This window comes from Mus musculus, chromosome 10 (assembly GCF_000001635.26).
Source record: "Mus musculus strain C57BL/6J chromosome 10, GRCm38.p6 C57BL/6J".
Classification (NCBI taxonomy): Eukaryota; Metazoa; Chordata; class Mammalia; order Rodentia; family Muridae; genus Mus; species Mus musculus.
This window is the reverse complement of record NC_000076.6, coordinates 13,287,594-13,315,039: the sequence shown is the minus strand read 5'-3', so window position 1 is coordinate 13,315,039 and position 27,446 is coordinate 13,287,594. Positions and strand designations below refer to the sequence as shown.

The window sequence follows — 27,446 nt, the reverse complement described above, 5'->3', positions numbered from 1 at the left end:
AACCCAGCAATGAGACGCTTGATCCTCAGGGGGTCTGGAGAAGGGGGCAAGAGGATGTCACCCATTTGAAAGCCACTTCACAGTGAGGGTGCCATGCCTATTTGACAAGGTTGCTTGACTACTTCATGGACATATAAAACACCTAAACAGAAGGCTTGATTTTACACTCCACACCAGCGCTTCCCTTGACTTGCTGAATTTCTTTAAGTCACAAGCCTAGGGGTGGTCATCCTTCCGAGTCTCCATCCAAAACCATCCCAGCCGGTAGTTTTCATTCTGCGTCTACCGCCACCTTCCAAGCCCTAGCCTGCTACTGCCTGGATAACTGCAGCAGATCCTTTCTCTGCAGTTGGTTTGATGTTTGACAGCTAAAGCCATTTTTCAAAAGCATACTTCACGTTGCCGTCCATCTCAAAACGGTCCTGTTGTACTTAGAATGAAATCCAGACTTCTCCATCTGGCCCCCAAGGCTCCGCACAATGCTACGTGATATGTGCCCCTTCTGTCTGACCTCTCTCTTGGCCCTGAGGAGGGTCTCCCTCTGGTGCTTTTGCCGCTGCCATTCATTTTGTCCTCCCCACAGACCTTAGCAGCCATGGCTCCCACTGTAGGCTGTCATCACTGGCTCCGTAGTTTGATACCTGCATTCCAGAATCTTCGCAGAGATCCTCCCTGCCTATCCAGACTGGCCCACTGCTCCCACTCACAGCCCCCAGCTCCCTCACGGCTCCTAACACTCAGATGGCCTTGCTTCTGTGCATTTTTTCCGTGTCTCCTTTTCTCAGAGTAGTAGCTCCCCAAGCTGAAGGACATTCTCTCTCTCTCTCTTAATGTATTATTATTATTATTATTATTATTATTATTATTATTATTATATTTACATTTCAAATGTTACCCCCTTTCCTGGTTTCCCCTTCAAAAACCCCCTATCCCCGTCCCCCTCCCCCTGCTCACCAAGCCACCCACTCCCGCTTCCTGGACCTGGCATTCCCGTAGACTGGGGCATCAAGGAGCTGAAGAACATTCTCTTATGCAGCAGTTTATCTATCTTGTTTGTAGTTCTGTCCCTGACACAAAACCTCCCTGTGGACAAAATGAACAGCTGTTTTCGCCTGGCCATGTGTTCCCAGAGCGGTAGGAAGACATTTAGGAAGCAGCTAGGAAATTCAGAGTGATGTCTGTCCATCCTGCCCTGTGTACCTCTGGTGTCTCAACGGCACCCTTACGTTGATACTTACTCTGTGACTCAGTCTCCTGACCCCCCAGAGTGGAAACTAAACATGTGGGGGCCTTCCCTTCCTTGCCGCCACTTCAAGTGGTGTCTATTCTGTTCTCCCACTTCACCCTGCTCCCAGCAATCTTATTTGGACTTTCGGTTAGCTGAGGAGTCCATATAACTTGAATAAGTAAATAAATAGCCTAGTCACAGCTGACCTCTGCTTGCTTTCACTCTCTAGCATAGCATTTGTACCCCTCTTTTCATGTGCTGTGTCCTGAACTCTCACCCCACCCCAGTCTCTCATTAGGTCAATCTCTTCTCCCTCTATTTGAATATATAGGGCTCTCTCCAGTTTGCTCCGGAGGGGTTTCGTAGTAGGCCTTTGCCTCCTCTGTCCGATTCTCTCAGATGGCTGGATCCCATGTCATACCCTGTACATGGATCTTCTTCCTGGATCTGATCCTTTGATTTGGCAAAGCCCACAGATAGCATCTTGACGGAGGCTTATGGGACCTATGGGGGGGGGGGGGCGCGGTCTTGTGTTAGAGAATGCCTTTCCTTTGTTTCATGGTTGCTTGATAGCTTGGCTGGGACGTAGGGTAGCAAGAACAAACCTGCTGCAGTTAGCACAGATACCAGCCACCCTTCCAATCAGCTGTGACCATCATTTCCTCTTATGTAGAAAGACTTTAATTTTAGTTTTTGCAGATAGTGTTTGAACTTATTTCAAAAGGCCTTTTTTTCTCTCGGATGATTGTCACATGGAATCTCAACTTTGACCCTACTTATTGCAATGAACTTTAAAAAAAAAAACAATGTATGAAAGTTTAAAAGTCTTATGGATAAGTAGACTAACTTAATAAAAATGTTTGCTATACTGACATTTTAAGAAAGATTCTGTTTTGAGCTCTGTGTAGGCTTATTGTAACTTCCCTGCATTTTCTCAGGGTACTACTGCCTTGTCAGAGAGGCCAGGTCCTGATGCACAGTTGGCGTGTTACACCCTGAGGGGTGACATTTTATAAACTCGCCCAAGCATGCGATCCTCCCCCATGCTCAGTAGGAGCACGGGTTTCTTGTCTTCATGTTTAGATCCACTCCAGCTGAGTCTTCTAGTGAAGGGTCTCAGGGTGAGGGTTCAGTAACTTTCTGAAGACTTAAAGTGAGACATGATCGCTGGAAAATAGTTCCAGATAAGAGTGCCTGAAAGGTGGCTTCGAGTTAGACTTCTCTTCACTGATGGTGTCTGTCTCTCTTTACGTGAGGCAAAAAGGGACAATTCAGAGCCTGGTATTCTTTACTTGCTGTCCTGTTGAAACTGGTCATCATTAATCTCTACTATGGAGGAACAAATCTTCCCACCTACAGGGACAGTTTTTGGGTTCTAGCAATAATCTTATTGCCAGAAAGCATTTTGTTCTCCTATATGTTTTGCTACAATCGCAAGTAGCCAAGTAGTTGATTTCCTACAACTGAGTTGAACTAACCGTGTTACATGCAAAGGTAAGGTGGCTACAACCCCTAGTGAAAAGCCACAGGCACAAGTTGTTGCCAGTCCATGAGGAGTCCTAGGATCTCCACTGAGCTGCTGCGACATGCCAGCTGCTTCCTGAGGGGACCACACTAGAAAGCAGGGCACAGGAGGAAACCAGGTGTTTAGTATTGAGTAGGAGAGATTGCAAGGAAGGCTTTTAGTAAAAATCTATTTCTAAGAGGCTGAGCCCTTTGCCCTGTTAGAAATGTGGGCAGTGTTTTTGGAAAACTCCAAGAGGAAGCAATCATTTATTCAAAAATTCTTTTCATGTGTTCCTTTTTAGACAATGTTTGGCATTTTCATTTCGCCCTCTTTCTGTACTTCAGGAGTCTCTTTTCAGGTTTTGTGCCTATTTACAGTGCATTGCCCGGCGTGAGGTAAATCCCATTCAGTCTTAATCAGGGCTCTGAAAAAGCTTTCTCTAAAGAATTGTTCAGCCTCCCCACAGAAGACCGTTCCTGTAGTTCAAATTGTTCTGGGGTAGGAGGCAGCTCTCTGCTTGGGAGCTACTTTTTGTGTGACATAGTCTGGCAACAGCCAGATAGTTAGCAGGATGAAGAGAGCAGCCATGTTGGCTGGGTTAGGACCACCGCTTCCAGTTTCATCTATTCAGAGGTTTTGTGCTTTTCAAAATTTCTTCTGTCCCTGTGAAGCTGACTTGTGCTGACATGCCCGAGTGTTTATGGAAGAGCTGGGTGAGGATGGAAAGCTGGAATAAACCAGGACAAGTTCACTGAGCCCAGGGCCTGGGTTCCTGTTGGCCTGACAGAACTGCGCTTCATTTTCCTACAGCCTCTGAGGCAGGATTGTATACATATGTGCATGGCGAGTGTTCTGTTCCTTGGAAAATATTTGACTGCCAGGTTTTCTTGTTAAAGCAAACATGAAAAAAAAAAAGCAAAACAAACATGAGATTTTTTTTGAAAGAGTTTAGAACTGTGTACTTTAAAAAACTGAATCCCCTTCAGACATCCAACCACAAAATGTCAGAATACATGTATACCTCATTACACAAACAAAGATGTTTTAGTTTATAAAACCATTTACAGTGTTCATAGAAGAAGCCTTTTAAAAGCCCTTCTTGTCCCCTCTTTTAAGTGAACTGAGGAATAGGTGAGGTTGGAAGTCATGTGGCATTTTTGGTCTACCATCAACATGTTAATAAATAGCCTTACAGATAATAAGTATCTGTATGTCTAATAAGGTTGCCTTGAAAAATACGGTAGCCTCAGTGGCTTCAGTGACAGAAAATTAATTTCTCATAATTCTAGAAACCAGAATTTGAAAGTCTAAGGTGTCAAGAGAATCATTTTCTGCTGAGGGTCTCCCTCCTCGGGCTGTCCTCCGGCCCTCCGTTTAAGTCCTTCTACAGTCAGCCCCTCAGTCACACTTCTGTCTAAGTACACTTATAAGATGTCAGTGATATTGGATGGTTTTATTTTATCCCAGTTACCTATTTACAAGCCCTGTATTGAAAACGGTCACAGACTGAGGTCCTGGGAGTTAGGGTGTCAGCATGACGGTTCAGCCCATGACAGTGCCCTAAAAATCCGAGCATAGCTAGTCATCAGTAATGTCCCACCAAGATACCAGGTCAAGTGACCTAATTCTAGTTTCCTTCATTTTTGTAAAATTTGAGAGGATAGGGATGTCAGAGAACGATGGTGTTTAAATAAAGACAGAATAAGAATGTTCTTTCCGTAAGATGTGGCAGCCCCGTTGAAGCACATTGGTAATTCAAAGATGCTGCGTTTGTGGCTGACTATGCTGGAGCTCTGTCCATATACTTTGTGTTCCCAGCTTTGTTTGCCTGTGGGGTGGTGCTAGGGATCAAACTCAGGGCCTCACACAGCCTGAAGAAGCATCTTGTCACAGAGCCACGTCTGTGGCTTCTGACCCTCTGCATTGTAAAACACCGAGTATGTTTTCCACAATGGTGGCTAATCTCTTCCTCATTTCCTGTAGGTGTTCTATTTGTGCTGTAACAGAAATGGAGATAGTGTTTGACAGGTCAAAGACTCATTTAACATAGAAACTGTCCCCCAAGCTGTTTAAGCACAGCAGTAAGATTAGATTGCAACAGGGTTCTTCCTTCCTTCTGGAAAAGCTTTCAAAAATCTCCAGTAACTTCACGAATGACTGAATTGTACTTTTATTTTGTGATGTGATGTGTGTGTGTGTGTGTGTGTGTGTGTGTGTTATGCATGTGGGTGTGTCTGTAGGTCAAAGGGCAACCTCAGGTATTGGTCTTTCTTGTCTGTGGCTTGCTCCTGCATCTGTGCACTAGTCTAGCTGACCTGGGAGCTCCCAGGAGTTGCCTGTGTCTGCCTCTCAGCTCCCATTGGAGCACTGAAATTACATATACTGGATACCATGTCCAGATGTATGCAGGTGCCAAGCATCCAAACTCAGCTCTTTGTGCATAGAAGGCAGGTGGTTTTACCACTGAGCCGTCTTCCTTGACCAAAGGACTTACTTTTATAGGCATCTCTTAGACCAGGAATTTCCTTGAAGTCAATCAGACCTTTGTGTGGCTGAGAAGCAAAGCATTTTCCAGAACTCCATTCAGGAGCCTGTTATCTTAGGCCCTGACTTGAGTCCATGTTACTGGTGAGGTTGAGCATCGGAGTGAGGATGCACAGGTATTCTTAGCCAAGCATCCGTGTGCGTTCATCTCTATTGGTTTGGTCTTTCTAAGGCTCTTTGAAGATTAGAATGTGCTGAGTGCTCAATCTGAGGGAGGTTAAGAGTCACAGAATGTTGGTGTTTTCCCAAGCAAGAACACTTTACTAGCCGGGCATGGTGGACAGGCCTTTAATCCCAGCACTCAGGAGGCAGAAGCAGGCAGATTTCTGAGTTCAAGGCCAGCCTGGTCTACAAAGTGAGTTCCAGGACAGCCAGGGCTGTACAGAGAAACCCTGTCTCGAAAAAACAAAACAACAACAACAACAAAAAAAAAAAACCCCACTTTACTTGGCTCTGAGACTCTGTTTCAGATTCAAAACTTGGCATCCCAAAGCTTGCAGATGAAGTCCTAAATATGGTAGAGGGAGCTGAAATCCTAAGAGTTGCTTGTGAACCTACAGTCCTGGTACAAACTTAGGTTTATTGCTGGATCCTCCAGTCCTAGGGACAGAGGGAAGGAAGAGTGCCAGAATCTTGTTAGATCTTAGAAATTGAAGGGTACATAGTTAACCAATGCATTAATGAGTGTTTCTTAGCCCGGCCACTCTTGTAGGGGAGTTCTTCCGGACTTAGTCCTATATGTGGCCTTACGGGTGGCTAAAGTTGGTGGTAAAGTAGCTGAAGTTAACAGAATCATGAAACAGAAAAAAAAATTTTTTCCCTTTAGATTTTGACATTCAACTTATTTGGAAACAAGAGTAAGGTGCAACTTCCTTATGTGTGGCAGCTGTAGCAACGCCTTGATAAAGTACAAGCTTTTCAGAAAAGCCAAAGCAACAATGGCCACTTGTGTCTGATTAGATGTGGACAGTTCCTGATTGGGTTTTTAGCTGGGTTGATTAAGTGCTCCACTAACTGAGTGATCAACCAGTCTTTTGAATAGAAAGAGTAACTTTTATTGTTCCTTTTTTTCTTCTTTAACCTTTTGTTTCCCCAGCCTTGAGCATTAACAATGAAATTAACAACTTCCCAGCCAGCTGGAAGCAGAGCCAACCCTCTTGCTGTTGTAGGTGATGTCAACTTTCTCTCCTGGTTCCTTTCTTTAATTGAGGGCCTCTACTTCCCAGCTGGTCTCCTCAGCTCACAGTGGTTGTCTTGAGAACTCTGGGGAGTGGGGGTCTATTTGGATGGGTGTATGGGACTCTGTTTTAGAGTGTGTTTTTGGTTTCCTGGAGACTTCTTCTACAAGAGGACAAAAAGCAAATATTTTTAAAAGAAATTTCACTGCCCTGAAGATTATGGGCCATACCCCACACTCCTTCCATTCCCTCAAACTTTTCGTTGGCCCCATTTCTACTGGTTCACATTTATTATTCCTGTGAACTCCAGCCATACGAAGACTCCACAAGGTTGAATTACTTGCCTAAGGTTAGCAGTTAGGAAACAAAAGCTCAGATTATTCAATTTAAATCTTTCCGGGTCTGGAATCCCATGTTTTTGCCCCTATCTTCCTCACAGGTCTGAGTTTGTTCTAAAAGTGATCATCTCTTGGTTTCTAAAACATCCAAAGTCATACTGGGTTGCCAAGTAGCTGAAGGATTGAAGAAGACAGACCATTCGCTGACTTCTTTGGACACTGTAGTGTAGAGCTAAGAAGCAGCAGACTGACTTTCAGGAGAGGAGCTCTACTGAGATTGTGTCAGAAACTCTGGGCCAAAGGTTAGTCTGAAAGAATGACGTTGGGCACATTATAGTACATTACCAGCCATTCACCACAACCCCAGAACAGCTTCATCTTGGAGAGCAACATATTTCTCAAGTACTTAGTGACTTAAAAAAGCAAGTATTGACTTGAGCCACCCATAATAATGGGAAAATGAAATTTTAATTTTAGGTTAAAATACAGTGTGCAGTTGGGGTTTGCTTTCTTGGTTGTCTGTGAGATTCAGAGTCGTCTGTGTGATTCCTTGCGAAGCAGAGAGACCAAAGTAAGGTAGATTCCAGTCCCATCTACATCAACAACCAAAGCGAGGTAGATTCCAGTCCCATTTACATCAACAGTTTGCCTTTGTGTTGATCTTTTTAGGTTAGAAAATTTGTGATTTTAGAATTTCATACGTGAGTTCTGTATTTACATAATTTCCACTTCTCTCACTCCAATTCTTTCTTGTTTCTCCTCCCCTCCCCTCCCCTCTCCTCCCCTCCCCTCCTTTCCCTTTCCCTTTCCCTTTCCCTTTCCCTTTCCCTTTCCCTTTCCCTTTCCCTTTCCCTTTCCCTTTCCCTTTCCCTTTCCCTTTCCCTTTCCCGTTCCCTGTCCTGTCCTGTCCTTTGCTTTCCCTTTCTCTCTCTCCCTTCCTTCCTTTCTTAGTCTTTCATTCTCTCTCTCTCTCTCTCTCTCTCTCTCTCTCTCTCTCTCTCTCTCTCTCTCTCTCTCTCGTTTGTTTTGTTATTTTTTTCCAGACAACATATGTTGTTTCTCTACACAGCTCTGTCTGTCTTGTGGTTCACTATATAGACCAAGCTGTCCTGATCAGCCAGACCAGAAAGTTCAAGATCTTCCTGCTTCTGCCTTCTAAGTAGTGGCTTCTTTCTGGTTTTGTTTGTTTGTTTGTTTGTATTTTTAATGATAGAGATACCTTTTTTATGACTCCCCTCATCAGAAGAAGGAGATGAAACCAAGACAATAGGAGCTGTTCTTGGGCCTGCTTAGAAAGTTTGGGGCTGTCAGTGGTGTGGCCTTGATTGTGCTTGGGAGGAAATTATTGTTTTGTGCTCACTGTGAGGGAAGTAGAGATTTCTCAATAGAGATCCTTCTGGATGGTTTTCAGCGATGTGCCTTTGATGAAGTGTCTCCACATCCCTTCCCAAGCAGCAGTTAGGCATTTGTTCACCTGAAGAAATGTGTCAGCCAAGTCTAAGCCATTCTTAAGAGCATGCATCATCCTTCCTGCTGTCTTTGATAGTTTTCCAGTTTCAGACATTAGTGTTTGTTATATTATCTTTCAAAATATTTTGAGTTATACAGGAACACACTGTTGGGAATAATTTCTTCTGAGTGAAAAACCTGAAGACCTGATAAAATAAGTCCTGACCTAGTTAGGCCAGGCCCTGGGAATTGGCTGCCATATTTCCTCCCTGGGTTAGGTATTTATTTATAAACATTAACCAGAATTTTCTGTGACATAGGTACAGTATGGAAGGCCAGGAAAAGCCTATTTGGTTCCTGACCTGATAAGACTAGATGGTAAGGGTACATATTTCTTCTTCATAAAGAGGTGGCCCTGGGTTGGGGAGATGGCTAAGACAGTAAAGTGCTTGCAAGCATGGGGAAATGGAGTTCACACTGCAGAACCAATCAACCAAAAAGCCAGGAGTGGCGTCACCCACTGGAAATCCAGTGCTGGAGAGGTGGAAGTAGGAGCGCACATCCCTGGGTCTCATTGGTCATACCGGTTTGCCTAATTAGTGAGAGTGACAGACCCTGTCTTCACAAATAATCCGGATGGGTAACAAGCTATCTCCAACTGACAGCTGCTCTCAAGGAAAAAAAAATCAGTTTTTTTTTTTTCAGTAGAGTCTCACTGGGTATACAAATCAAACCTATGCCCCATGCCTAGCAGTAGCTGGTCAACACAAAACTAACTCCATGAGACTTTGGGAGCTGTTTTGTCTCATAATGTTATGTTTGCACTTTGGTTTTAACATTACAGCTCTTTTGCTTCATGGTTTCTCCTATTATGTTTTTATGGGGTTTGTGTGTATATACGTGTGCATGCATGTGTGTGTGTGTGTGTGTGTGTGTGTGTGTGTGTGTGTATGTGCATGCACACTAGTGTGTATGTATGTGAGTGTGTGTGTATACATGTGTGCATGTGTGTGTGTATACCTGAGTGTCTCATGCTTTTTCTATTTTTCCTGTTTTGTTTTATTCTGCTTTATTTCTTTATTCTTTTGCCTATTTTGTTTTCTAAAGAGAGAGAGAGAGAAGACGGGGCAGGGTTGGATGGGTAGAGAGGTGGGACAGATTTTGGGGAGCTGATGGAGGGGAATCTGGGATCAGAATATATTGTATAGAAAAATTATTTCCAATAAAGAAAGAATAAAAGTGAAGTGGATGCTACCCACATCATGATGTTTGAGGTTGGTCCTCTGGCTTGCCCGTGTGCACATGGGCATGCATGACCCTTGACCCAGACACATACATTTTTAAGGAAGGAGATGAATTTTTTTCTCCTTGCTCACTTAGTAATTATTTGTATGTCTTTTGAAGACATTAGTGAATTGCATCCAGCCACTTGTAAGTTTCAGTTACAGATGGAGTCCCCAGCTTTCTCATGCATATTTAGGGTGCCTTCGGTATTGAAATTCTTAATAAACACACTATGAGAAAAGAATTTTGGAATGAGCCAGTTGCCTGGATAGTGTCCAGATTGGATTCAGGGGCTTTGAGTTTGGGGTTATACCCAAGTGCAGCTGGTACAATTTGTTTGCCAGAATGCTCAGTGAACCCACACGTCATTTTAAAGAAACCAAAATGGGATATTTTGCAAGTGAAATACCCTTAATGGCTACACTGCAGTGGAAAAAAATCCAGATCAGCAGTAAAGGCATCACTGTTATAAGATGATTTTTAATTGGTGGGATTGTTCCTCCCTCTCAGGAGAACTAGCTGTACCAACTGCGGAATGTTAATCTCCTTCTGCTACTTTTCAATAGCTTCCTGTTTAATTTGAACAGGGTATTTCCCCACCTGTTAGGCAGCGTGATGAAATTAGGCTAAAGCCCTTGAGTAATTTCACTCCAAATTGTGACTCATAGTTTGGAGACCGATTCATGTCGTGCCTGTCATGGGAACCCTCGGTGGCATCACAGTGGGCCCAGCAGCACTGTCCTGTGCCTGCCCTCCTAGCACACCATCGGTCTACATTGAATGACCACTTGACTGTCGGCATCCTCCCTTGCTGGCTCGCTGCTCCTTCAGGCAGAGATCCTGCCCGCCAAGTTCTTTCATCAGCTCCCTGCCCAGTGCTCCGAGAGTTGCTTGTGAATTAATCATGATGAAATGCTTCCATTCTGTACTCAGTACTTCCTTCCACATCTCCATCTTTTTGTAGACGTCTTCCTTTTCTGGTCAGCCCCAAACCTGGCTTTCCCTGGTAATTGCTTTCTAGCAATAATCCTACCCTGGCTTTTTAATTATTATTATTTTGTTTGTTTGCATAGCTGCCGTGTACTTGAGCTCACTATGTAGCCAAGGATGGTCTTGAACTTCGAATCTTCCCACATCCATTAGATTGCTGGTATTGCTGGTGTATGCCACCACTCCTGGGTTCCATAGCACTGGGGATGGAGGCCAGAGCTTTTTGAAAACTGGGTTAGTAGTATACCAACTGAGCTACATTTCAACCCAGCCTTATCCCTACACACACACACACACACACATTGCTCTTTAGTGGCAATCCTACACAAAGGGTAGAATTGACCTCTCCCAGGCTCTCTGTGCTACTTGCCACCATCTTGCTCTAGGGTGTGCACATCTTCATGTGAAGTTGTGTCATCTGGTGAGTGTTCTTGAACGTGCCTTTGTTGACATCATCTCCTGACTTCCTGGTGACCTCATAGTCACCAGATGAGGTTCAGATTCTCCCCACCACTGCAAGTCTTGTTGCCACCCTAAGGAAGTTAGTCTGTCTTTGGTCTGCGCACGGCTGGACAAGCAATCTGGCTAGCATGGCTCTGCAGCCCTCTTCCCTGGACCTTTTCACCTCTCCAACCCCGGGGCCTTCTCAGACCGTGTTTGTGCTTCAGCTCCCTTCACACTTTATGCATTTAAACAAACAGCAAACAGATCTTTTCCTGGGCTCAATCATCATCGGTGCCAAAAAACGTTCAAGGTTTCTTATTGCACAGAGCTTACTTGTTCCCAATGTAATTGTTTCCCTGAGTTTATCTTCATCCCTCTGCAGCTGCTTTTGTTTGGAAGACTCCACCAAATTCAACTCCAACTTCTTGCCTAGTGTGTCAGTAATGCAGTCCTGACTGTCTTTGGACATCTTCCCCCAGATGTCCTGCCAACACCTGAGGTTCATGGGATCTAAACACAGCCTAACAGTATTTCCCCTAAGTTCACTCTCCGCCTAACAGCTCCCACACTCTGTAGAGGTTGGGGCCGTGGAGACCTCTAGGCAGCTCCTCTCCTTCCTCTGCTGCATCCCTGAGATCCATCCATCATCCTCAGTCCTTTCCATTTGCTGCTCCAAGTTCAAATGCCTGGCTTGTTTGCACTCATCTCTGAGGCCGGACCACGAGGATATAAATCTGGAGCCTTGGGACCCTGCATGACGAATCGACATAAATCCTCCTCTGTGGGATCTCTCTTCCAGCATCCTGTTTTCTCTCTATATGCCTGCAAAGTTCATGTCTGTCTCCAGGAAATAATCCAGGATTATGTGTGGCCAACAGTTTCTTAGCAGATACCTGCTTTGGAGACTTGATGAGGTTACTAGGTAATAGTTGGAGATGATAGAAGATAGATAGATGCATAGATAGATAGATAGATAGATAGATAGATAGATGATACATACATTCATACATACATACATACATACATACATACTATAAAACATTTTAAGAGATCGTACCCACCTTTCTTTTGGCTGGTCTGTTGATATTTCTGCCCTATTCATCCTATGGGAAACTTTCCATGATTTTGGGTGAATGAAAATTTGGCCATGGACTTTAAATTATGTTATTGACTAGATTTTATTTTTATTTATGCACTTTTTTGTTTATTAAAATAATGTGATTGAATCTAGGGCCTTTTACATACTAGGCTGGCATTCTATATAGGATCGGTCTATATCCCAAGCCTGCACACACACACACACACACACACACACACACACACACAGAGAGGGGGGGGGCACATACCTGTAGATAACATCGTCATGGGTCCTCATCACTATTTGTGTACCATATTTTCTGAGACAGAGTCTCCCACTGAGTATAAAGATCACCTGTACTGCTAAGCTATCAAGCAAGTCCCAGAGGTCCGTCTGCCTTCACCTCCCCAATGCAGAGGTGCCACCACATCCAGCTTTTTACATGGGTCCTGGGGTTCCAAACTCAGGCTTTCAAACTTGTCTAGCAAGCACATTACTAACTGGGCAATCTCCCTAGCCCCTTCCCTAATCTTTTTTGTTTCTTTTCTGTATTGAGATAGGGTGTTACTAAATTGTCCAGACTACTATTGAACTCAGTCTGTGTAACCCAGCAAGAATTTGAACTTGAAATCCTCCTGGCTTCCTATATATTGGTGATTATATACCCAATTCACCAGGGCTACATTTTGTTTTGTTTTGTTTAACTTAATATTTTATATATAAGACCTTTCATTTTCTCCCCTAATTTTCATCCATCTGTGTGTGCTCAGCCTAAACAGGGTGATCATTATCCCCAAACCAATGAGGTGAAACTCTGTCTTACTTGGCAGGTTGTCCACAAAGAATGTACAGGAATTGTCTTCTTTTCCCGAGTCCAGCAACCCTTCATTCACCCCAGAGTCTGGAGTTGCTGTAGGAGATGCTAAGGGCCTGAGGGTAGCAAGGTCAGAGACTGCTTGGTTCCTGTCTTAGTTTTCATTCCTTTAGCCACTTCTTGTTCCTATACCAACCCCTCATCTGTTGGTAAAGAAACCTTTGCTTATCATGGCTGTAATGGTTTTCAAAAATTAAAATACTTTGTGTTTTTATTAAATTTGATTTTTTTTTACATTCACAAAATGACCCTTTGCCCACTCAATCGGAATCCCATTAATCCCCATACATGAATGACTTTATTTAATCTGTAGAATACCCTGTAGCAAGTCTAGGGGATGCTGTGCACGTCAGTGAATCAGGATGTCACACAGCTGCACAAACAGACTATCCTACACTTCGGGCCACAAGTTTAAACTCTGGAATTTTCTGTCAGAGCTTAACGGGCAGACGGAAATCTTTAGTAGCGTTTTCCTTTGGGAATTCAGAAGGAATGGCCGCTTCTGTTTTTTGTTTTTTTGTTTTTTGTTTTTTTTTTAAGTTTAAAAAATTGATACTTTTGAATTTTGAGAATTAATTTTATGGTAAATAACAATTCTCTGTACAATGAAATGAGAACACTCAATGGAAAATGAGGGGGAAAATATCTATTAAATTAACACTACACTGTGCCTACCACAAATGTAAATGAACTGTGATGGCATGAGACGTTGTTTGAGAGATCAAAACAGTACCTTCCCCAACTCTGGACAAATCCAAGCACGTGGCTGAGGGCAAAAACAGGGCATGATTCACGCTCTGCATTTATATCTTATACTCTTTTGAAACAGAGATTTACTCTCACCCACAACAGCACTCTCTTCCTGTTTTATGTAAAGGGCGTTGTGGAGGCAGACCAGAGCTCTGTCTCATCAGCCCTATGACCTTAGACAAATTACCTGATTTCTCTGGGCTTCCCCTTCCTCTTGGACTAAATGGAACAATATAAATAGGACCTATTCCCTGTTCTGTAGTGATGGGTGATGAGCAGTATCCATGCAGCACTCAGAGCTGGTCTTCAATGTGACTCAGCCAACGCAAGTGGAGAACCAAGAGAACCCTGAGTAGCTGGAGAGGCACCGTGAGATCACTTAGCCCAGTATCCTGATTTACAGCGTTGAAAAATCGGGGTCCTCACTCAAGGTCATGGGGCTGCTGCTGAAGTAGCTGAGTTGGTCCGGGATCCAGATCTCTTCTCTCTGGCTTACAGTTCACCGCCCTGATTTCATGATCAAAATCCAGAACAGTAACCGAGATTTATTGGCTGTCCTGGTTGTGCAACGCCTGCTTTGCTTTCTGGTTTACAGTTGGCTGCTTTAGAGATAGCAGGAGATGCTTCTGGCTCCCTGGATATGCTCAGGGATGCTAATGCAGGCAGCCTGGTGGAAGGGAAGTTCCCTGAATCAGATGACTGGCACTGTGCATCTGCCATTCATGGGAAGTCCAAAACTCTCCTGTTTCTCTTTGAACTCTTCATATTTGATCATTTCACATGGTCAAAAACATGACCTTATAAGTTGTTCATATTTTCCCATAAATATATTTCATGTGTCTATTGTGAGCTCAGCCCGGCAATAGCAAGAAGCTACGAAACGCTCAACCATCCTGGACTCACTCCCTGCAGGGTACTTGTTCCCTTCTTAATTCTCTCATCTGACCCCAGGTCACAGTCCTTCCTAAGAAACACTCCCAGCACACTCAGCTAGAGTTCCTTCCTCCCTCCCATGAGTCCAGTTGACTTTTGGTTTTGGTTTGCATGGCCCACTGGCTATGTCTGCTTCCTCAGCAGAGTGCGAGCGATTTCAGAGCAAGAAGTCAGTCGATCCCACTGGCTCTGTGATCTCCCTGGATTTTCCAGGTACATAGCATTGAGTTGAAGCCAGCCTTGTAAGAAACTGGTTGGGATTACTAGTGCTAGAAGCAGGTGGCTATGACTTAAAATCCAAACTCCGGCATTTAACTCTTGTGTTACTGCAGTAGGATAACTTTTATATTACTTACTCAGTATATTTTTAATCTTTGTCTTTGTGAATATAAACAAGTGCACACGGAATGCCTGATCCCCAGTTAGGTTCTCAGTCTCAATGGCTCTCTCACTATTTAATTGCAGAAATAATGCCCTCTTTCAATACCTGTCTCTCACACTGTTGTGAAATTAGCCCAAATTAGTGCAGGCAAAGCACTTTGCTGAGTTTGTGGCAAATAGTAAGTGCTCAAGAAATATGAGACATTATGCGTTCTGTTATTACTAAATTAATACTTCTGGCTGTTGGGAGAGCAAAAGCATCCAATGTGGTCCAATGAATGAATAGCTCATGCTCTCTGCTTCTTAGGAGCCTAGGGACAGAAGCATAAACCTTGGGGTTTCTTTTCCCTCATTGTCCAACGCTTCTCTCATCATGGGAAATGAGGACGCTCCATAATTACAGAATAAATTTCAGCCCTTTGAATTGGCTTTTGAGTGTCAAAATTTTATTGTTAAAATGACCTCAGTGACTTAAAAATGAAGGACAGGGAAACATTGAATCCTGAATGTGTCACTCTGTATCAGCTGTACGTGACAACTCTCCTTACATGGATGCGTGCACACATGTGTGTTGGGGGATGAGTTTGGAATCTCCCCTCTGTACCTGGCCTCTCCTTAACAGTGACTAAGTCCTTGCTAATGTGGTGTGGACAGTAACCCCACTCTCCACTCTTATAGAAAATGTTGACTACTACTGAATCTGAGTAAGTCATGTGCTAAAACGTGCTGAAATAGCAGAATGGCGGTCTTTAAAAACCCCCAGTGCCAAAATACTAGAAAAGGAAAGTGTTAGGAAAGGGAAGGAAGATGGACAACTGGAAATGTTATCTCCCCCAAATCCAGGGGGCAGAAACCTTTTGTGTACTCCTCCATGCATCTTAGAGCAGAAAGGACCCTAAAAATACAGATCTCTAAGTTTATTTACCTCGTTGGGGGCTATGATACATTAAAATATGACTTGTCAAGCCGGGCAGTGGTGGAGCACGCCTTTAATCCCAGCAGTTGGGAGGCAGAGGCAGGTGGATTTCTGAGTTCAAGGCCAGCCTGGTCTACAAAGTGAGTTCCAGGACAGCCAGGGCTATACAGAGAAACCATGTCTCGAAAAACCAAATATATATATATACATATATGACTTGTCTTTTAGAATAGTTCTGGATTTGGGAACCTGTGGGCAAGAGTGCTTGTTACATAAGCATCAGGACCTGGGTTTGAACCTCCAGCACTCCCATAAAAAGGGGACTTGATGGTTTGTGCCTGGACCCCGAGCACTGTGCTGAGCAGAGACAGGAGGACCACTGAGGCATGCTGGCTGTCAGCCTAGCCCTAAGTTCAGGGAAGGACCCTGGCTCAAGGGAATAAGACAGAGATAGCTAGAACCAGGCACCCAGTGTCCTTAGATCTGTGAGCTGGGGCATGGGTGAGCACAGCCACACACATTTGAACATACACACACAGACATGTATTGTTTAAAATAAAAGAATAGTTCTAGATTTGCAGAAAATGTGGAAAGATAGTCATATTCTCATATACTGCTGCCTTTATTTTCTCTTTCTCTTAGTCTCTTGTGTATGTGATAAACTTATTCCAACAAAAGGACAGACAGTGGCACCTTCTTACAAGCTACAATTTATTAGAATCTCAGCAGTGTTTCCTTGATGTCACTGTGTTTGATGAAGGATCTCACTAAGGACCCATGTCACGGCCTCCCACTTCAGTTACTCAGACTCCGTTAGTTTTTAATTACCTTGTTGGTCTGAGGTGCATCGGTCAGGTATATTAGACATGTCCCTCAACTCAGCCTTTTCTGACAGTTTCCCGTAATGTCGCTGGCTTGTGGGTTTTGAAGATCCAGATGGATCACAACACGTGAAGGTTGCTACAGTAAACACAATCTATCACAGATGACAATGACCTTGGACTCCTTGGATGAGGTGATTCTGTGCCCTTTATTATGAAGTTAGTGATGGCTAACGTCGTCATCCTCCACACTTCTGCTCTCAGAAGGAACTGCACTGTGGTAGCATTTAAGGCATGGGAAGGTAAGCGCCTTCTACAGATTATCGGACCTCATCTGGACAGATTCCTTTTGTCCCAAATTTATTTATTTAATATTTATTTGTGTAAATATGGACCCATAGATATTTATTTTAGATTTTTGGTTATAAGTTAGTACTATATTATTTAGTTTACCCCAATTGTTCAAACATTTGACTTTGCATATCCTTTGAGTTCCTGCCCATGTTTCTCTGACATCTACTGTTCAGTTTGTTTAGAGTATCCCCTTACATCCTAGCAATATAAGATGATAAGGGCTCATCAATAGTTCTGTGTCCCAACCCTGGAAGTGTCCATTTCTGTACAGACTGGACTTTTTGATTTTCCCTTCTTGAAGAACACTATCAGAAACCAAGAAAGAGCATATGTGCCTGGCAGTGTGTATGTCCATGCTGATAATCTACTTCCTGTCTTCCTATCTTGCAAAACTCAAGTTTATGCAGTTATGTCCAAACTGTCATTGGTGTCATGTAGAACATTCTAGATTCTCACTTCGCTATCTGTAACTTCCACCATCAGCCATCCACTTGTATAGCATCTCACCATATCCATACAGAGATTTCTAACCTGTGCCCAAATTGGGTGTCCTATAGTTGATTCTTTTCCTCTTCTTCATTGGTCATTCATCTTACTTCCAAAGAAGGGAAGAAATTTGGTTCAAACTAATGTAAAGTGTGATTAAATGAGAAGAAGGCCAAGGATAGCCCACAAGGATGGCCCAGAAGGATGGCCCAGAAGGATGGCCTACTGGCTCCCCTCTACATTGTCATCATGGTTCGCTTGTAGCATCCATAGACGGTGACGTTTAGATCCACTTGGTTCTGTGTGTCTGCCCTCATAGATGATGGCACATGCCATTGCTTCATTTAAATGGAGGGGTGTGGTTAAATCTTCCCTATGTGCTTTGTAAATGGAGAGTTCAAACTTGTTTCCGCACTACGCTTGTGTTTTCTTACTGAGTGTTCTGTGACCGGAAAGGTGAGTGGTAGAAGTGAAATGGGAACACACACACAAAAAAAAATTCATTGTAAAACTCTAGCGTGATAATTTCAATATAATCATAATGATTGAATGGCCAGACATGTATGTGCAAAAGGAAAGATGTCTCTGAAGCCATATTTTAAGGAAATAAAGTCCAGTTTGCTTATTTCTGTTTTTGCTTTTTAGCTTCCTCAAAATGTGGGCTTAGCAAAATGTAAATACCACATATGATCTGTCTGGTTTTGTTATTATTGGATTTTATAAGTGCATTCAACTTCACCTGCAAGTACTTAGGGGTATTTAGAGAAAGTTGAGACCATCTTTTTCAACTCCTTTTTCTCAAGGTGGCTGCCAGCTTGCCCCCAGTCAGCATCAGGAGATCTTTCACTGGGGCTCTTTTCTGAGTGACCTTTCAGTTACTAGATTTATGAATGGAATACTGTGCCTCATTTTCTCAGTGACTGAAATGATTGTGTGTGTGGAAAATGGGTGTCTGACATATCATAAAACACTAAATATTGTTTTTTAAAGACCTATAAACTCTTGCACTAAATAGTTGGCCTTGTCTAAGAAGCCCTGTCTGTTCTTAGGTCTCAGAGGAAAGAACACCAAAGTTCACAACTTTAATGTAGTAATTATGTAGCTTCATTTATTTCTTGAGTTATATGGTCATAGCTGCGCTAAAGTTGCTTGAGTTTCTGTTTAATTTAAAATAAAAGCTGTGTGTGCTCTTTGAAGCCTTCCCAGTTGGTGATGTGAGGAGGCTTAGTGGAATGGGTTTACTTCGCCAGGAAATAGCTCATGTGCAAAATCCCCATATTCAGGGAGGACAAGACTGCATTTCAGAATGTGCTACATTAAAAAATGTAAGTGTCTATTATGAGCCAGAAGGTAATGATGAACAGGAAAGTGGACCATTGTTGCATGTGATCTACTCCTGTAATCCCAGCACTTAGGAGGCCAGGGGAAAAGGCTTATGAGTTCAAGGCCAGCTTGGTCTACATAGACCAGGTTTCTTCTACATAAAAAGAGCAAAGAAAAAGAAAAAGAACGGGAAAGTTTGTGAAGATTGCCATTGAAAAATACTAGATGGGATGTAGCCCTCCCCCATGTGTAAATGCAAGGTCTGTTGGGCTTAGATGGAAGAGTTTACAGAAACTTTCTAAGGGATTGTTGATGATAAGTTTGTTCAAAAGAAGAAGCATTAGAAATATCAGCGGTGCTCCCAGTTTCTAGGTGTCTGGAAAAGATTTATTCTGCCCATACTTCACTGCTCCGCCATGCTTTAAGAGAATCACAATGGCATTTGGCCAACTGGGCCACGATACAATCTCTGACAGCAAGGGTGATTTTAAGTAAGAGTCTATCAGTTATAAAAACAAGTAGATTCATTCTTCCAGGGGGATACATGTGCATGTGCAGACTCACACATGTGCACATATCCCTGTGTCTGCTGGCACCGGCCTCTGCCTTTGGTACCTGAGAGTAAGATAGGACTGAAGGTGCAAGAGAGAAGACGGTGTCATTCATTCCTTATGCAGTCACAGATTTAACACAGTCAGCTTTGGGTTTTTGTTGTTGTTGCTTTTTTGTTTTTTTTTGTTTCTTAATTCACCATATTGCTCCACCTATGAAACTATGTCATCCAGGAAGTTGCTGCATTTTTTTTTTACTTTGTTTATTTTTAGTTACAAGTTTAAAGTAGACTGAGCTTCTCTGGTTGGGATGGAAATTCCAATCTTTATGGTGTGTCAAAGAACCAGGTTTGCAGTCTGCATGGTGATGTTCCCTCTCCAGTGTAAGAACGTAAGAACAAACTTGGTGTTGGTCTGTAGCCACAGAGATGAATTTCAGATGGAAACCTTAGTTCCTGTTTGCATGAGTCAGCTCTTCTGTATTTTACAACATCCAGTTGTTCAAAATCCATCTTTTCCATGAGCTTTCAATGTCAAGAATCATGAGGAAGAGAAAGCACACTCTTGCTTCCTTGGTGGCTTGTTCTGTAGCTCACAGTAGGCAGCTGAACGAGAATAGAAGTGAAGGTTTTACTTCTCTGCTGGGGCATCCCTTTGACTTAGGGTACAGGCTCCCATCCCCATGTCTCCTTCTGTAGGGGTCTGGCTGCAAGTAGAGTTAGGGCCTGTGATACCTCTGCCTAGGTGGCACCTTGGATAAGAGTAGACAGCATAAGGGAGAAGAGTGGGACTTGCCGTATGTAATTGGAAGGAAAATGCATGCAGACTCAGCTGTCTACATGTTGTAACTATTGATTGACGTCGTTCATTCAGTTTGGAATTTTCTTGGCTCTTCATATGTCAGGGGATTTTTTTAAACCAAAATTTGAACTTTTTATGTATTATGTCATGAGATTCCACATCTTATTTAAACCTTCTGCTCCCATTGACTTCATCTAACACGTGTGCAAGCACGCAATGAGTGCCAGCTTGCCACTCATGCATAGAGGTGGAAATCCAGGTTCTTGTTGACACCCTATATATGAAGATCCTCATTAGTACCCAGCAGGGGTAGAATTCCCAGTGGACAGGCTTTGACACTACCCCAGTTGCTGCACGGGGTAAGCATCTAGGCTCCACACATGGTCTCCACTGGCATTGTGGGGTAGCAGGCACGAAGGTCTTCTTGTTTTGCCTTCTGTTAGCACAGCTCTGGCAGATGTATTGGGCTCCTTGCTGGAGGCTCCTGAGTGTGAGAGCCTCGCTCCTCCTGCATTTAGCTTTTGCTGGTATGTATGATCACAGTTTCCTTTGTGGGGTTTGGCCAGAGCACAATAGTTGTGGTCTAAGCTTTTCTGTCTTCCCAGGTTGTTTTTCCCGCCCCTGTCTGGTAGCTCAAAAGATCAGGCTTTGGTTGAGTCTTTTTGGTCCATGCCGACTGGTCTATCTGGTTTGTTAACTTCTCCAGTTATAAAAGGGAGAGATATAGCCAAAGTCCCCACAGCGACCTGCTTGGGGGGTCCTGAGATCTTACGGTGGTCTGCTTTCTCTCTACTTCACAATCATCTTCTACAAAATCAGTAGTATGCAGGGTTGCAGTTGTTTTTCAAGTTATACTTAAGAAAAGGAATAGGAGTGAAAATATCTCCCTTGAAGTAGAACTGCTTGCTTTAAATTTTTCTTATTCCTGACCCTTCCCCCAGAGAGTTTTTATTATGAAAAAGTTCAAAACTACACAGAGGATAAAAACATTTCATCATAGGCCTCACATCTTTACCACCGAGCTTCAGTAACTGAGCATTTGGCTGGGGTTGGGTATTTACTCATCAATTCATCTCATCTGCCTTAGTTAGGGTTTTCCAAGGCAACTCTTACAAGGACAACATTTCATTGGGGCTGGCTTACAGATTCAGAGGTTCAGTCCATTATCATCATGGTGAGAAGCATGGCAGTGTACAGGCAGACATGGTGCAGGAGGAGGTGAGAGTTTTACACCTTGATCCAAAGGAAGCCAGGAGGAGGCTCTCTTCCACACTGGGTGGAGACTGAGCATAGAAGGAGACCCCAAAGACCACCCTGACAGACAGTGACATACTTTGTCCAACAAGACCACACCTAATCAAACAAGGCCACACCTCCTAATCATGCCACTATCCATGGGCCAAACACATGAATCTATGGCAGACCAATCCTGTCAAACCACCATACCATCTATCCGTTTATTTGTCTTTGATGGATATCATCACAATTCACCTGTCATCACTTCAGCTCACATATCAATCAGACTTCATTCTATGAGTTTTCTAAGGTTAATTTTACATAAAGTGAAATGTGAAAAAAATCATAAAGATTGTGACCAGTTTTCTATAATCCATCCAATATTGAGATAAATTCTGTCTCTCCCAGTTTTCGGTCTCTCCAGTTAATTCTACTGATTTTCATTTTTCTTCTTTGTTTTTTGTTTGTTTGTTTGTTTGTCACTAATACCTTTTGCCTATTTGAAATTTTGATAAAAATGAAAGCACACAGTGCATTCTCTCTTCCATGTGCCCTTTCCAGCATGGAGTTTCTGAAATGAACTCAGGTTGTTTGTACGAATGGGTTTATGCTATGGTTATATCAAATGTAACAGGAAGAGGGGTCCATTCAATCTTGCACTCAGGGGAAGTCTTGGCTATAAAAATTCTATCTGTATTTATTTTCCTCCTTAATATTTTATTATGAAAGTTTCCAAAACTTGAGAGAAAATGAAAGACCCGAACTCCTTTGCCACCTGGATTCAACACTTAAGGTTTTGTTGATTTGAACTGATTGTACATTTGTCCAAATACCCATTTTATAAACAGACTGAGTAAAGCCATCATTTGTCATCATCTAATTTAGTGGCATTGTTTTTGCTGCTAAAATGTGGAGTTGGGATAATATAGGTCATTGCTATGTCCTTTCTGTTTGGAGTTTAGTGTAAAGCAATGGGAGAGTATGTTTTTTATTTTTTCCTTCTGAATGATAAAATACTGAAGGCATATGAAGATAATGTTTTGTCACATGCTGTGCCCATGCTTCCCACAGAGTTCCATTGTTAACGATAGCTACCAGTTTATTTGGGATTGAAAGTTTGCTCTAACAGAAGCACACAATAGTGCTAGCATTATAAAAATAGATTTTAGCTTCCTGGCCCCACACTTTACTTTGTGAAGGGAAACCATGGTTTTCCCAGCACCATGACTGTGAAGTCCTTGCTGAGAATGCCAGACTAGCTGTGCAGGAGCATCCTCTTGCAGGGACACCACGACACATTGCTGTATTGTTGCAGATGGTCTCAGCTGGGGTTCACGGCTCTTTATTTGTCTGGCCCTAACTATTATGTAAGTCTCTTGTTCCTTTTCTGTTTCCCAAAAATGATTGCCCAGGGGGACTATAACTCATGATTGATTGATTCCCTGATTGATATCAAGGGAGTCCTACCAGCTGCAGAATAGGACAAAACAGACTTTATGTGAGATTCCAAAGAGTTCAGGAAAGTTGCTGTTAACAGTCCAAGAAGAGACAGATAGTGCTGTTTCAGACTTTCATTGCAGCTTTTCTCTAACTTGATTTTTCTTTATACAGTTGATGGACTAGACAAAGCCTCCATAGCAAACTCAGATGGCCCCCCAGCAGGTTCCCAGACACCTCCCTTCAAGAGAAAGGGGAAACTCTCCACCATTGGGAAAATCTTCAAGCCTTGGAAATGGAGGAAAAAGAAGACCAGTGACAAATTTAGAGAAACCTCAGCAGGTACGATCACTCTCACAGTTGCAAAACGATAAATGGTTAATGCTTTGAACTAAGTGAATTGTGTAATTTATGTGATTTTTTTTTCTGAAAGAATATGTATTTGCACTTAATATGAAATTACTTCACTTAAGGATAAAACAATCTAACAGTTCTGTCCCTAGTTTTGTTCCGACTTAGGCTTTCTAATGTAGCCTTACACTAAAATACATTTTTAAAAATTCATATAGATTATGACATGTGAAAAAGGAGGAGGTGACGTAGACGGTTGGGGGTGGGGGTGGTGTCTGTGGGTGTCGAGGCAACAAACACCCGCTTTTTCATATGGAGACTTGTGTGCTGTCTACCTATTGCTACTAGTATAGACATATCTGTTAATTAAAACTATAAATTTCTTTGAGCAGAACCTTGTTATAGGCTGACCCTTAACTCACTCTATGGCTGGCCTTGAACTCCTGAGCCTTCTGAGTTCACCTCTTAACTGCTAGGATTAAAGGCATGTGCCTCCATGCCTGCCTCAGAACTTTTTTTAAAAAGTCTTCTTTGTTGTAGTTTTTCCAGAGACAAGATTTAAATGACTGGACAAAACAGAGTGTTGACATTTAATTTTAAATTCCCATTGTGTCTTTAGAACAAACCAATAGTCTCTCTCTCTTAGGAAAGATGATGGGAGATTATTCCATTGTCATTACTTTTTAGATTTTTTTTTGAACATCAAGAATCACACTGTACTGGGCATGTCATCATCACCCCAACCCATCAGTGGATGAGGCAGGAGGACTGTGAGCAGAGGCCAGCCTGGGCTGTATAACAAGACCCTATACCAAAGTAGAAGAATGGATTAAAGGAATAGAGAGATGGCTCAGAGGTTAGGAGCACTGGCTGTTCTTCCAGAGGACATAGGTTCAATTTCTAGGACCCACATGGCAGCTAACATCGGTCTGTAACACACCAGTTCCAGGGGATCTGATACTCTTGCAATAATGCATATAAAATTATATATATAAAGAATGAGACCCTGTATGAGAAAAAAATCAATCAAAAGGATTTCATTGGTTCGTACTTTACATATGGACTTGTGGGGGAAATTGGTTTTAATTCTAAGCTCAATCTAATGAAATTCTGAGTGTCCATGGAATTTCGTTTAAGGGCAAAAGACATTTATCTCTTGATGTAAGTCCAGCTTTCTCCATGATAACTGTTCAAAACTATTTATCAAAATTTCTCACTACACTAGTCTGCAAACATCAGCAAGTGTGCAGGGTCATGGAGCAGATCTTACAGGCCTAAGTAAGACCACCCTTGTGTCCTTGCGCTGTGAAACAGAATAGAAAATACCAGACACAGCACAAATGTGTGCATCAGGAAAAGCAGAGCTCCCTGGAGACAAGTGTCTCTGCGGCACTCCCAGGTAGGAAAGTTGAGTACTTGCTGTCTAATGAACAAAAATGGTGCCTGAGGATGCTTTTAGAAGTGTCTCGGAAGAGGGATGTTGTAAAAACTCAGAAGAAAAAAGAGTGCTGGGGGCTGACATTTGTAGACATAGGCTCATTAGTTTATTGTTCTTCTTTGTAGCATAGCAATAAAATGTAGAAAATGTTGGAGACTTGGATTGAGGGGTGGTGGATACTGAGAACTTTACCATGTCTAGGGGCTTCCTGGATTAGAAACCAGTGGGAGATGGTGGACTCTGCTGAGTGAGGACCAGTAAGTGATTTCCTTCCTACCAAACACTAGATGATCCTGGTCAAGCCAGACACCCTCTGAGCCTCATTTTTTTGTTTGTTTGTTTATTCATTCATTGTTTTGTTTTGTTAAAAATCCAAGGAATTAGATGAGCTGGATTCTTGGGTGTTTTCCTTCCTGATTCTGTACTTGGCATTCAGAAGACCCGTGGTGTTACAGTTCCTGGCTAGGCATCTTGTTATCCCTGTTTTTCAAGAATGGATGGAACCAGGTTGCCCTTCCAAAGTGCTCCTCTCATGTTTCCCCAAGCACTGGTAGAATCTGGCTCTGCAAGTTGCCATGGTTACTCAAGAAGGGAGCAAGTCTCTGGACTACAACATTAAGATGCTGAGAGGAGACGAGAGGCTCTCAATTATCTCTGTTGCCCGTTATGTACATCTGGAGCTACTAGCATGCCCCTTCTTAGAGAGGGCATGTACAGAGGATGTCTTCCTCCTCTTTCCTTGTTATTTATTTGAATTATGAAATAGTCCTCGGCGTATTTGCATGTTTATTTTAAGGCTTTAATTTCTGTTAAGACCTGAAGGAAGTATCCATGAAGCTTAAGCAAACCAAAGGGGCTGAGAGTAGACCTCAGTGGTAAAGTCATTGACCAGCCACTGTGTGTGTGTGTGTGTGTGTGTGTGTGTGTGTGTGTAAAACGGAGGGCCAGTTTTCATTTTCATGGCCGTGTGTAGTCCAGCAGGATGGTCTATGCTGCCTGAGAGTGGGGAAAAACCAGCGAATTTCTTCAGAGAAAAGAAACTGGTCAAGCCTGTCTCCCTTCCCTGGCTTTAGTATGCAGAAATTCATTTATATTTTTTCCTTTCTAATTGCTTCCATATTTTCTTTTTGTTTTGGGGAAAGGGATACAAGTATCACCTCTGCATCTTTGTTCCTTTTTTTATTTCACTCAGTGCTAGGGATTGAAAGCAGGTCGTCCACATGCTAGACAACCGCTCTGCCGCTAAGTCGTATCCCCAGTCCTTGGATTTTTCAACCTGTTTGTGTCTCCCCGAGGTTAGACATGCAAGCAAGGCCTCTATGTGAACAGTTATTCCTTCAACTTTTGTGTAATGTTACCATCAAAACCAAGACTTTTGAAAACAGGCGGCACCTGCCACTTTCACGGCCTCCCACACTCAACACCTATCTCTAGATCAGGGACAGCTCAGTGACACAAGGAGACACAGGAAACTCCTGGAAGAAATGTCTGAAAGCACTGTGTGCATCTGATCTCTACACACACACACACACACACACACACACACACAGAGAGAGAGAGAGAGAGAGAGAGAGAGAGAGAGAGAGATCTTCTCTCCTGACTTCTATCCTGTGCTCCTAGATAAGGGAAATCAAGGCTTTATCTTCCTTCATGAGCACTGTGGTGTGTGCGTGCTCTTAGTAATGGCAAAGGCATGCCTGTTGAGATTTTTAGATAGAGTCATCATAAGCTACAGCATTCTAGGAATCCAACTAACTTGCAAAGAGCCATCTGGCAAAATGTTGAAGTCACTGAAAGTGCACCACAATCCCGAACAATAATAACAGTTTTCATTGATGGTTGTTATAGACCACATTCTGCTCTGAGAACTCCATTCAGATTGACTCACTGAGTCATGAGAGCAACTTATGAAGTCCAGGCGATGAAGTAGTAGTCCACTTCTACTAGTCAGGAGTCTTGGCCCAGGACACTCAGCCCGCTATGGAAATAGGAGTCTGGCAGCAAAAGGCGCTGCAGCCAGCATCCAGCCCACTCAACAAGTTCCATTACATTGTATCCCTGTAAGGTAACTTTCTGCGCAGATCAGGAAAGATCAGCCCTCATAGGTGTCACTAACACTCGGGTTTGCCTCACTGCCTTGCTTTTCCTATAAGATGGATTTGGTCTGAGTAAATTACTTCAGTTCTGCCTGGCTGGCCTGATTGCAGTGGTGCATGTTCAGAAACATGGCTGGCAAGGATCAAAATTATGTTTGCTCCTAGAAAAGCATAATATTGTCCGTAACCATGGAAGCATAATATTGCTGCCTGGGATTATTTTCCATATCTGCAGAGAAGGATGAAGCAAACGGATTTCTCTGAGATGGGGCTTGTTAAGGCTTGCTCTCATGTTTAAGTCTCCGAAAGCTTTTTGATTCTTAAATTCTCGTTTTCCACTAAGAAAGTAGATGTGCTGTTGTCTCCATACCTTATTGGAAGAGCAAAACAGAATCTGCCCTGTTTCCCAATTACAGAAAACCCAGCAATGGGCACACAGTAACCAAAAAGTTCCTCAGGCAGGACTTGTTGTTGTTTCGAGGAAGGGTCACTTAGCAATTTCGTCTCTGCTATGCCTGGCACTGGTACAGACCATGGTGGTATGGGGATGACACCGAGACTGAAGTGCTTTCTCTTGTGTTATAGGCTAGTAGGGTAGGAGGCGGAAAGTAAACTCAAGTAAGTGTGTAGAGTATCAGAAAGTGAGCAGAGAAAAATA

The 27,446-nt window shown here is 42.9% G+C and overlaps 1 protein-coding gene across 18 annotated transcripts in view; it reads left to right on the top strand.

Annotated features, from left to right (window-relative positions):
* Window positions 1–27,446, top strand: part of Phactr2 (phosphatase and actin regulator 2) — a 266,809-nt gene that overhangs the window by 159,486 nt on the left and 79,877 nt on the right. For all 18 annotated transcript variants that reach the window (XM_006512673.4, XM_006512676.3, XM_006512675.3 and 15 more), the window contains exon 2: window positions 23,078–23,245. In XM_006512673.4, the coding sequence (XP_006512736.1) occupies window positions 23,078–23,245 (168 nt within the window). The remainder of the gene's footprint in view (window positions 1–23,077; window positions 23,246–27,446) is intronic.